The sequence below is a fragment of the Acomys russatus genome, chromosome 11, assembly GCF_903995435.1.
Source record: "Acomys russatus chromosome 11, mAcoRus1.1, whole genome shotgun sequence".
NCBI lineage: Eukaryota > Metazoa > Chordata > Mammalia > Rodentia > Muridae > Acomys > Acomys russatus.
Window position 1 is genome coordinate 53,212,881 of NC_067147.1, and position 12,495 is coordinate 53,225,375.

The 12,495-nt window shown below is 46.1% G+C and overlaps 1 protein-coding gene across 1 annotated transcript in view; it reads left to right on the forward strand.

Moving 5' to 3' along the window:
* Positions 1-491: 491 nt before the first annotated feature.
* Positions 492-12,495, forward strand: part of Mcm3ap (minichromosome maintenance complex component 3 associated protein) — a 51,596-nt gene continuing 39,592 nt past the window's right edge. Inside the window, exons 1-5 of the mRNA XM_051153265.1 lie at positions 492-1,902; positions 2,131-2,354; positions 7,447-7,525; positions 7,877-8,021; positions 11,606-11,796. Of these exons, the coding sequence (XP_051009222.1) occupies positions 693-1,902; positions 2,131-2,354; positions 7,447-7,525; positions 7,877-8,021; positions 11,606-11,796 (1,849 nt within the window). The 5' untranslated portion in view covers positions 492-692. The remainder of the gene's footprint in view (positions 1,903-2,130; positions 2,355-7,446; positions 7,526-7,876; positions 8,022-11,605; positions 11,797-12,495) is intronic.

Genomic DNA, 12,495 nt, shown 5'->3' on the forward strand with positions numbered 1-12,495 from the left:
CTGAGATTTTTCCGAGGCCTTTTATCAATTTAATAAAATGATTTGCATTTGTATTTTAATTTGAAAGGACCAGGCATTAGCTAAACTTGATGGAGCACACCTGTGACTCCAGCAGTAGCGGGCCTGAGGCCGGAGAAAGGAACTTAAGGCTGTACTTTACTGTTTAGTAAGTTTGAGGCAATCCTGAGCTAAGCGAGACTTTGCTTAAAACAAAAACAAAACAAACTTTTAAACCTCCCTTACACTGTAATTTATTTGTACTCTCATACCCTGTGTCCCAAACCAGAAGAACCTGTTGGTTCTGTGAATGGTTGGCTGCCTGTCTTGTGGTTGCCGTTTATCTGTCTGTCTGTCTATCTATCTATCTATTTTTGAGACTGGCTGTCCTGGACTTACTCTGTAGACCAGGCTGGCCTGGAACTCACAGAGGCCTGCGTGCCTCTGCCTCCCAGAGTGCTGGGATTAAAGGCATGCACCACCATGCCGGCTCCCCGTGCTTGCCTTTTAAACAATTGTCCTTAGCCTATGTATGATTTAAGACTTGTAGCAAAATATGCTATGCTGTTCTGAACTTTTGTTTTTTCAGGTTATCCTGAGGATGAAGGAGAACTTCCCCGAGCAACAGTTAGTTTAAGGAAGAGGGCTAGTTGTGTACAGACCATATTTATTGCCTTCAAACACTTGAGTCAAAGATGAACCCAGGGAACCCCTTCAGTGGGCAGCAGCCCAGTGCTTTTGCGGTGTCTTCTAGTACCACGGGAACATATCAGACTAAGTCACCTTTTCGATTTGGCCAGCCTTCCCTTTTTGGACAAAACAGCACGCTGGGCAAGAGTCTGGGATTTGCACAGGTACCAAGCTTTGCAGCACCCTCTGGAGTGAGCCATCCTTCCTCACTGCCGACGTTTGGCCTCTCGCAGACCTCAAGTGCCGGCCTCTTTCCTAGTCTTGAACCCACACCATTTGCCGCTGCTTCTGGGCCTTCAAGTTCATCTGCGCCCGGAAATACAGGATTCAGTTTTAAGTCGCCCCCTAGCGTTGGGGGTTTCCCAAGTGGCACTACTTTTGGGCCAGAAACTGGAGAAGTAGCAAGCTCTGGTTTTAGAAAATCGGAATTCAAGTTTAAACCTCTGGAAAATGCAGTATTTAGACCAATACTGGGGGCCGAGACAGAGCCAGAGAGAACCCAGAGCCAGATTGCCTCTGGATTTTTCAAATTTTCCCACCCTGTTAGCAGTGGATCTGGAGGCCCGAACCCCTTTTCTTTTCCTCAGGTGACAAATAGTTCAGTGACTAGTTCAAACTTTATCTTTTCAAAACCAGTTACGAGTAACGCGCCTGCCTTTCCCCCTGCTCTGTCTAACCAAAACGCGGAAGAAGAGAAGAGGGGGCCCAAATCCGTATTTGGAAGTTCCCCCAGTAGCTTCACTGCTTTCCCCGTAGCATCGGCTGCATCTTTCGGGGAGCCCTTCCCAGCCAACAAAACGGCTACCCGTCAAGGGTATGAGGAAGCCATCTCTTTCGTGGATCCCCTTCCTACACCCCTTAAAGGCCTCAAAAGGAAGGAGGACCAGGACCGCTCCCCAAGGAGACACTGCCATGACCCAGCAGAGGACTCAGACCCCCTGTCCAGGGGCGACCACCCTCCAGATAAACGGCCAGTGCGCCTGAACAGACCCCGGGGAGGCAGCTTGTTTGGCCGCACGATACAGGATGTCTTCAAAAGCAATAAAGAAGTCGGTCGCCTGGGCAACAAGGAATCCAAAAAGGAAAGTGGCTTCATGGATTCTGGAGAGAGTGACCACGTGGCTGGTCCAGGAGGGAGTCAGCCCACCCTCGTCCCTTCCCGCCTTTCAGCTGTGAACAAAGAGGAAGAAAAAGAAGGTAGAGATGAAAAAGAAGGTGAGTTCTAGCAGTGTACCACACAGGCTACCTCGCTGGCCAGCTCTTGTATGTTTCCCGGTGTTCACTTGATTTATGTCCCCACTGGAATCCCAGAGACCCTGACATAGAGCCTTGGGGCCCGCCTTACATCCGAGAGCATTTACTTTGCTTTTACACAGTAGTGACTCCTTTTGCTGGGAGCATTATATCTGATGGACTTGTGTGTCTGCGTTCTGAATCCCCCAGATTCTTTTAGGGGAAAATCGGTGCGCCAAAGTAAAAGAAGCGAGAGCGCCGACAGCCTTGGGGGCGTGTCTTCCTCGGAATTCACAGCCATTCAATTGAAGAACATTCCTGACTATCTCAACGACAGAGCCATCCTGGAGAAGCACTTCGGCAAGATGGCTAAAGTTCAGCGGGTCTTCACCAGGCGCAGCAAAAAGCTAGCCGTGGTGCATTTCTTTGATCATGTGAGTACTCCCAGCCTGCCTCTCCTTCCTCTAGATTAGAACTTTGTGATTTTTTTTTTCTTTTCTGTATTGCAGAGGATCAAACCTAGGGCTTTGAGCATGTTATACAAGCACTTTACCACTGAGCTATGTTCTCAGTCACTGGGTCACTTGAAAAAAAAAAGTATTTTGATTATTTTTATATCATGTGCATGGATGTTTTACCTGCATGTTTGTCTGTGTACCACTTGCATGCCTGATGCCCAGAGAAACCGGAAGAGGGCGTTAGATCGCCTGGAACTGGAGTTACAGATGGTTGTGAGCGCCATGCAGGTGGTGGGAATAAATCCAGTCTTCTGCAAGAGCAGCTGATTACCTCTCCAGCTCCGACTTTGTCATTTGCAAACTTTTTTCCCCTTTCTATCCGTAAGTTGTTTGCTTGATAGACTATAGGGAAAACGCTCAAGTATCTCATTCTTTCTCTTTAAATATCTCATTCTAGAATCAAATATGTGTGTGTAAATATTTGTGTGTATATATGTGTGGGGGGCATGTAATGCTATTAGAAAAGGGATCATGAAAGACAAAGAAGAGATCTGTGTGTGTGTGTGCACGCGCGCGTGCGCAAGCACTTTTTTGAGACAGTGTCTCTCTGTGTAGTCTTGGCTGTCCTGGACTTGCTTTGTAGATCAGGCTGGCTTCGAACTCACAGCGGTCTGCCTGCCTCTGCCTCCTGAGTGCTGGGATTAAAGGCATACACCACCATGCCCGGCGAAGGAAGCGATCTTAAGGGAGGGGGTAATGAAGAGGGTAATGGACGTGTGATGGGGAAACAGAAGGGAGACTGGGGGCAGGATGTAGGGAATAGCCAGCAGAGCAAAGGGCAGGCTGTAGGGGAAAGAAAGAGTCAGTTAGAGCAAGGTCCGAAGACATGTATATATGAAATGCTGAAGCGAAACCCACCATTACTAGCTATGCTTACGGATATATTTACTTATTTATTTATTATGTATACAGTGCTCTGCCTGCTTGTACCCCTGCAGGCCAGAAAAGGGCATCAGATCTCATTATAGATGGTTGTGAGCCACCATGTGGTTGCTGGAAATTGAACTCAGGACCGCTGGAAGAGTAGTCAGTGCTCTTAACCTCTGAGCCATCTCTCAAGCCCTGAAATAATTTTTAAAAATATATTTTATTAATTTATTCATATTACATTCAATTGTTATCCCATCCCTTGTATCCTCCCATTCCTTCCTCCCTCCCATTTCCCCTTACTCCCCTCCCCTATGTCTGTGACTGAGGGGGACTTCCTCCTCCTGTATATGCTCATAGGGTATCAAGTCTCTTCTTGGTAGCCTGCTGTCCTTCCTCTGAGTGCCACCAGGCCTCCTCATCCAGGGGACGTGGTCAAATATGGGGCACCAGAGTTCATGTGAAAGTCAGACCCCACTCTCCACTCAACTGTGAAGAATGTCCTGTCCATTGGCTAGACCTGGGTAGGGGTTCGAAATTTACTGCACGTCCTGAAATAATTTTTAAGACTCGTTCTTCACCTGATGTGGAGACGGCACTGCCCACTTGCCTAACTTAGGAGTGTGCAAGTCTGAGGTCCCTGTAGAGGGCAGTGCTGAGGGGAGTGCCGAGTGGCTTATGTGCCGTACCCTGAACCACCGAAAGGCTTGAGAAGCATGGCAGCTGCAAAGTACTGGGGTTTTTTTTTTTCCCCCTCAAGGCAGAGTTCTCTGTGTCTCTTTGACTGTCCTAGAACTCACTCTGTAGACAAGGCTGGCCTGGAACGCAGAAATCCACCTGCCTCTGCCTCCCAAACGCGCCACCATGCCTGGCGTGCATAGTGCTTCTCCAAGCTTGAATTTTCTGTTGTGGTTTTTGTTTTTTGTTTGTCTAATTTGTCCAGGTTTGTGATTACTGTAAACAGACAAGCAGTACAGAGAAGGCCTCTCATAATCCCGTTCTCTAGAAAAAACCTGTTGGGTTTGTACCCAGCTTTCAGTGTGTATGTAAGCATTGGCTGTATGATTTCACCGTATGTGACTTTATATCTTTATTATTTTTCTAAATATTCATATAGAAAGATTAAATTACATAAGAGTTTAAAAAGGAGAAAGCATGTTCCCATAACTTAATTTTTTAAATTTATTTACTGACTTATTTATTAGTGTGTGTGTGTGTGTGTGTGTGTGTGTGTGTGTGTGTGTGTGTGTGTTGTAGGGGCAGAGGCTTATGCCTGGAGGTCAGACAACAACTTCATGGAGTGAGTTCTCCTACGTCTCTGTGGGGTTCGAGCTGTTAAACATGGGCTAGGTGCCTTGCTCCCTGAGACATCGCTTTGGCCCTCCTTATTGCTTGTTTTGCTCCTTCCTTGAGTCTGGAAGGGCCTCTGTGTGTAGCCCATCATGCTCTGTCTTCCTGCTTCTGTTCCTGGGGTAGGAGACATGTGCTACCATTCTGAGCTCACACCTTTTAATTTGACTTGATATATTTTTAAGATAGGGTCTTCCTGTATTGCCAGACTCACTTCTAACTGTTGGGCTCTTGCCTTACTCTGTGGATTTCATGGCCTCCAACTAGTTGTTGGTGTTTTCTGAAATACTACGAGAGTGTGATTGTTAAATAGTATATAGTGTTTTGTTCTTTCTTGTTTGCTTGCTTACTCAGCTTTCTCTGTTTTGGGGTTTTGGAGTTTTTTGGGGGGAACTGGGTTTTGCTCTGGGGTCGTGTCATGCCCCCCCCCCCATGCTTCAGTGCTGGGGCCTGAGCCGTGGACCTAGCTGCAGCCCAGCCATTGGTACTTTGTTTGTTTTGTTTTGTTTTGTTTTTCTGAGACAGGATTTCTCTGTGTAGCCTTGTCTATCCTGGACTTGCTTTGTAGACTAGGCTGGCCTTGAATTTCCAGCAATCCACCTGTCTCTGCCTCCGGAGTGCTGGGATTAAAGGCGTGCATCACACCACCCAGCTAGAATAACAGTTTTGTGCCAGAATTAGTCAGTGTTTCAGGAATTTTATTGTTTATTTCTTCATGTCAATTTAAAAATGAATGGCTTTCTAGTCATAATTATGTGCATTATAGTCACTTTTTTGACATAAATTCTCTTAGCCTTATTTATTTGCTGTCTAGAACTTTATTTATTTATTTATTTATTTTGGTTTTTCGAGACAGGGTTTTCTCTGTGTAGCCTTGGCCATCCTGGACTCACTTTGTAGACCAGGCTGGTCTCGAACTCACAGCGATCCGCCTGCCTCTGCCTCCCGAGTGCTGGGATTAAAGGCGTGCGCCACCACGCCCGGCTTAGAACTTTATAATGTTTAGAAAAGTTATTTGTGATTAAGTATTTTGCCTGTATGTTTGCCTCATGCGTGCTTGGTGCCTGTGGAGGACAGAGAGGATGCTGCATTTCTGAGAGCTGGACTTACAGATGGTTGTGAGCTGCCGTGTGGATGCTGAGAACTGAATCTGGGTCCTCTGCAAGAGCAGCCCGTGCTCATAACCACCCAGCTGTCCTGGCCCTGGCTTAGAACTTTTGGCCTTTTTCTTCCTTTTCCTGAGTGTGCACTACCATGCCTGGGAGTCATACCACTGTCGATTTCCGGACTGTTCTCATCGTCCCAAGCAGAAATTCTATAACCACTAAGTAGTATTTGTTTCTCCACTCTATCATGAGGAATTTGCCTATTCTAGGTATTTCAGTGTGTGTGGAATCATCCGTGTTTCCCTTCTGTTTAGCTTATGCCCTTGGCATGTTCATCCACACTGTGGCATGGATGAGAACTTGATTCCTTTTGGTGGGTTCTGTTGTATTGTCACCTTTCGTCACTCTGCTCTTCTGTTGTTGAAAGTGGACTACTGTGAACAAATTGGTACAGCACTGCTGTAATTTGTGTGTGTGTGTGTGTGTGTGTGTGTGTGTGTGTGTGTATTCTTGGGCATAGAGTTGCTATATCTTATCCATATTATAAAAAAGTTATATATGAGGTTAGAGCAATGGCTCAATGGCTAGAGTCTCCCCACCCCCCACCCCCCCAAGCACCCAAAAGGTGACTCACAACCATCTGTATCTCCAGTTCCTATAGATCCAGTAGCCTCAGGCACTGTATACAAACTGTGCACCTACATACATGCAGGCAAAACACTCATGTGCACAAAGTAAAAACAAGATTTAAAAATAATAAAATGTTATGTGTATGTATCTGTGTGTATATTCTAATTATTGCTGTTTTTGAAACAGAGTCTCATATAGTCTAGGCTGGCCTCAAAATTGGCTATGTTGCTGCAGGTAACCTTAACCTCTTTTTTTTTTTTTAAGACATGGTCTTTCCTAGACTTGCTTTGTAGACCAGGCTGGTCTCAAACTCACAGAGATCCACTTGCCTCTGCCTCCTAAGTGCTGAGATTAAAGGCATGTGCCACTCCGAAGACAGGGTCTTTCTATGTAGCCTTGGCTGTTTTAGAACTTTCTGTGTAGACCAGGCCGGCTTTATACTCACAGAGATCACCTGCCTTTACCTCTTGAGTGCTGGGATGAAAGGCATTGAGCCTCCACACCTCGGCTGTGTGTGTGTGTGTGTGTGTGTGTGTGTGTGTGTGTGTGTGTGTGTCCCCAAGGAAGCCAGAAGAGGAGAGGTTGGATGTCTTGGAGCTAGAATTACAGTTAGTTGTGAGCCATGGATAGGGTGTTGTATACCCAACTTGGGTCTCCTAGAAGGAAGAACAGCCAGAACTCTTAACCCTGAGCCATCTCTCTCGTCCCTAGCCTTTATATTCATTCTCACTCTTCTATCCGCCACTCTCTCTCCTGTCTCCTGTCTGTCTGTCTCTCTGTCTGTCTGTCTGTGCGTGCATGCATGTAGGGGTAGGAGCCATTATTGTACCATGGTGAGTGCATCTGGAGGTCAGAGAACAACTTTTGGATGCCCATTCTTTCCACTGTGTGGGTCCAGGTCTTTGGCATGGGGCAAGCACCTGTACCTGCTCAGCCATCTTGCGGGCCCTCTTTTTCTAAGTAGCCTGTTATGCGTGCAGCATTTGAGTGTTCAGTTATATTTTTCTTTACTCTCCATGTGTCCTCATTCTTAGTGGTTATGAACTGTTTTTCAGGCATCTGCAGCCCTGGCCAGGAAGAAAGGGAAAAGTTTACATAAGGACATGGCTATCTTTTGGCACAAGAAGAAAATAAGTAAGTTTTCAATTATTGTTTCCATAGCCTGTACAGGAGGGCCTTTGGCCCCTGGCATGCAAATGGGAGTCTTTACCCAAGGCCAGTAGAGTGGCTAGCACCAACTGCATCCCATATCTGGGGGTTGTTTCTTTCTTCCTTTTTCTTTTTTCTTTTTTTTACCTTTCCAAGACAGGGTTTCTCTGTGTGTAGCTTTGACTGTCCTGGACTCACTTTGTAGACCAGGCTGGCCTCGAACTCACAGCGATCGGCCTGCCTCTGCCTCCCGAGTGCTGGGATTAAAGGTGTACGCCACCACCGCCCAGCTAGGATTGTTTCTTTATAAACCTTGTTCTAATGCTGTGTCTTCAGGTCCCAGCAAGAAGCCCTTTTCCCTGAAGGAGAAGAAGCTTGGTGACGGAGAAGCCAGCCAAGGCATAGAAGAGTCTCCCTTCCAGCATTCCCCTCTCGGCAAGCCCATAGTGAGGCCCGCGACGGGCAGCCTCCTGAATAAAAGGTGGGCCTTACCATTCTCAGCAACTGTTCCAGGAGGAGAAGAGGAGGCAGAGCTTAGAGCATGGCCTGGGGGCCAATGAGGCAGGTGCAAGGGAGAGCTGCTTCTGATGCCCCTCCCCTGCCGTGAGCATGCGCAGTGGGATGGTTCTGGGACAGCTGATCTGAGCAGCTGCCAGCTTCAGGGATCATTCTGTTTGTTGTAATAGTCCCCAAGCCCTGGGTTTTTGAGAAGGCCCTTTTTGGTGCAGACCTAACTCCAAACAGATTTTCCCAGGGAAAGCCTTATCACAAAGCTGCTATTTTTGCCCCAGTCCTTTGTCTCTTAAAAAAAAAATTAGCTGGGTGGTGGCAGCTTTAATCCCAGCAGAGGTAGCTGGTTCTCTGAGTTTTAGGCCATCCTGATTTACAGAGTGAGTTCCAGGACAGCAAGAACTATACAGAGAAACCCTGCCTCAAAAAACAAACAAACAAACAAACAAAATATTTCTTTCTATTTTATGCACATGAGCATATGTCTGCATGTGTATACACACACTTAGCACAGCAGTGGCTCTGTCTGTACAGGGCTGCCCACGCCACAGGGAACATGGAATATGGTACCCTATGTGAGTTGGTATCTTCTGCATACGTCTCCTCTCGTCTCTCAGCCCTATACCTGTGGCATGTAAATGTATATGTGATAACTTTGCCTTTTATATATCCAACTAAAGCTGGCTGTGGTGGTGCACTTGGGAGGTTGAATCAGAAGGATCAGAAATTAATGACCAGCCTGGGCTCCACAAGACACTGTTTAAAAAAAAAAAAAAAAAAACCAAAAGCAAAAAAACCTAAACAGGGCTGGAGAGGTGGCTCAGAGGTTAAGAGCACTGGCTGCTCTTCCAAAGGTCCTGAGTTGAGTTTCCAGCAACCACATGGTGGCTCACAACCATCTATAATGAGATCTGGTGCCCTCTTCCGGTGCGCGGGTATATATGCAGGCAAAACACTGTTTACATATTAAATAAATAGATCTTTAAAAAAGAAAATACCCAAACAACTGACCATAAAAATTGTGCATCCCTAATAATCACTTCTGATGGTTTCTGCGGGTTTTCAGTAGCCCGCAGATGGTCGTGGTGTGCTTGTTGGCACGTGGTATGAGCTTGGTTGCTTTAGTCAACAGGCTGCCAACAAACACTAAGAACCTGCATATTTGTGCGTCCCCAGTGCCAGGATCACAGGCACCTGCTGCCACATTTGTTTTCTCTTTAAAAACTTCTTAAATTATAATTTTGTTTTGTTTTGTTTTTCAAGACAAGGTTTCTCTGTGTAGCCTTGGCTGTCCTGGACTGACTTTGTAGACCAGGCTAGCCTTGAACTCACAGCGATCTGCCTGCCTCTGCCTCCCAAGTGCTGGGATTATAGGCCTACACCACTGTGCCTGGTTATAATTGTATTTTTTGAAATGAAAATTTAATTATATCATACGTATTAGTTACGGTTATTATTGCTGTGAAGAAACACCATGACCAAACCAAGTTGGGGAGGAAAGGGTTTATTTGGCTTACACTTCCAGATCACTATTGATCATTGAAGGAAGTCAGGACAGGAATTCAGGCAGGACAGGAACCTAAAGGCAGGCCATAGAGAGTGCTGCTTACTGACTTCCTCCTCATTGCTTGCTCAAGTCTCCTTTCTTTTAAGAACCCAGGATCGCTAGCCCAGGAGCAGCCCCTCCCCCACAGTGGGCTGGTCCCTCCCCACATTAATCACTAATTAAGAACACGCCCTACAGCCTGATATTGTGGAGGCATTTTCTTAATTGAGCCTCTGTCCTTTCAGATGACTTTAGCTTGTGTTGAGTGGACATAAAACCATCCAGCACATCACGTTTACCTTTTCCTTTCCTTCCTTTTTTGGTTTTGTTTGTTTTGTTTTTTGAGCCAGGGTTCCTTTCCTTCTTTTAACCCCTGCCATGTAACTCTCTTGGTCTTTTAAATTCATGGCCTGTTTTTCTTTAATTCTTGAAGACTTGTGTGTGTGTGTGTGTGTGTGTGTGTGTGTGTGTGTGTATGTTGAGATATAAATACAGTCTCTACAATAAAAACAAAATCCCTAGAACTGGAGTTACAGGCAGACAGTTGCGAGCTCCCTGATGTGGTGCTGGCAATCACAATTGGGTCCTTTGGAAGAGCAACACGTGCTCTCAGTTTTGGAGTCATCACTCTAGCCTTAGTTTTTAATTGCTTGTAAACATGTGTGCATGTGTTATATACATATATGTCTAAGAGACACATGTATGCAGTGCTGGATGAGACCAAAAGCGGGCATCCAGTCCTCTGGAACTGGAGTTACCAGACAATTGTTAGCCACTATGTGAGTGTCGGGAACTGAACCTGGGTCCTCTGTAAGAGTAGCAAGTGTCCTGAGCTATCTCCAGAACCTTTCCCTTTTGTTTCATTTTGTTTGAGACAAGGTCTTATCTCTCTCAGAGTGGCCTGAGTCCTCTATAAGGTCAGGAAATGTTCTTAACTGCTGCCCCATCTTTCCGGCCCCACCCCCTTCTTGATACAAGGTCTTACCTATACCAGACTGTCCTGGAATTCACTGTGTAGTTGAAAGTGACCTTAAACTCCCGTCATCTCCTGCTCTCACTTCCTTGGTAATGGGCTTGTAGGCATGCACTACCACACTTGGTGTCTGAGATGCTGCTGCCGGAGCCCAGGCCTCTGTGTCTGCTGGGCAAGCGCTCTACCAACAGAGCTACTGAGCTACTTTCCTAATCCCTCATCTCTGGGTTTGCTTTGTTTTGTTTGAGACAGGGTTTCTCTGTTCTGTTTTTTTTTTTTTTCTGAGACAGGATTTCTCTGACTACCCTGGCTGTATATGGAACTCACTTAGTAGACCAGACTGGCCTTGAACTCACAGAGATTCACCTCCTCTGCCTCCATAGTGCTAGAATTAAAGTTAGCCACCACCACGCCTGCCTAGCATCATTTGTTTGTTGTTTTTCTTTTCTTTTCTTCTCTTCTCTTCTCTTTTCTTTTCTGTTCTTTTCTTTCCGAGACAGGGTGTCTCTGTGTAGCCTGGACTTGATTTGTAGACCAGGCTGGCTTCGAGCTCACAACGATCCGCCTGCCTCTGCCTCCCAAGTGCTGGGATTAAAGGTGTGCACCCCCACCATCCAGCTCTCGTTTCTGTTTGTAAGGATGAAATATTTCAGAGTTATTAAAAAGCCAATAAATCTAACACCTTTGTTCTCAACATTGGCCCTCTTCCCTGTCAGCCTTCTGAGATGTTGGAGCAATAGCTTAAAAAACTCATTTATTTAGGCTTTGTTATTTGTTTTATTTGGAGGGAGAGGAGTTGAGGCAGGGCTTACCATGCAGCTCTGACTGTTCTAGAACTCATTATGTAGCTCAGGTTGGCATCAGACTCAGAAACCCACCTGTCTCTGCCTCTCTAGTTCTAGGATTAGAGTTATATATCACGATACCTGGCTGGCTCCTTTGGTTTTAATGCTCTGTTTTTCTTAGCTTTAGAGGACTACAAAATCTTGACAGATTAAGAAACAAAAATGATGTGAATGTGTTGTTTTCTCTGTAGCTCTCCAGTGAAGAAGCCAAGTCTTCTAAAGATCCACCAGTTTGAGGCAGACCCGTTTGACTCTGGATCTGAGGGCTCCGAGGGCCTTGGTTCATGCATGTCATCTCTTAGCACCCTGATAGGGACTGTGGCTGAGACATCTGAGGAGAAGTACCGCCTTCTGGACCAAAGAGACCGAATCATGCGGCAAGGTATGGCTCCCTGGCAAGGTTGCGGGGAGGTGGTTTCTGGGGAGCCCCAGGGGCTCCACCATGACCCCTGAATCTTAGGATTTCTGATGTGCTGGGCCTGGTATTACTGTGCTCTGGTCTTCCTGGAAGTGTGAGCTGTGTGTGTACGGGTGTGTGGTGAGTACATGTGGTTATGTTTGTGTGGGAGGATGTAGAGGAAGTACACTGATTGCTGGTACAGAGGGAACAGGTGTCTGAAAGGCAGGCGTGAGAGAGGATGCTCCATTGCAGGCCTTGTTCCCCACTAGAATGTTAAACTGTGACTGCATTATTCGTAGAGAATGTTAAATTACCATTACAAATACATAGTACACCACATGGAAATCCATAGACCCTTTTCATTTTTTGTTTTCGTTTTTCAGGACAGGGTTTCTCTATGTAGCCTTGGCTATCCTGGAATTAGCTCAGTAGATCTGGCTGGTCTCGGACTCACAGAGATTCTCCTGTCTCTGCCTCCCAAGTGTTGGAATTAAAGGCCTGTGCCACTTCCACTGGGCTTCTTTATAATTCCTTTTTTTGTTTGTTTGTTTTTGTTTTTGCTTTTCAACACAGGGTTTCTCTGTGTAGCCTTAGCTGTCCTGGACTCACTTTGTATACCATGCTGGCCTTGAACTCACAGCAACCCACCTACCTCTGCCTACTGAGTGCTGGGATTATAAA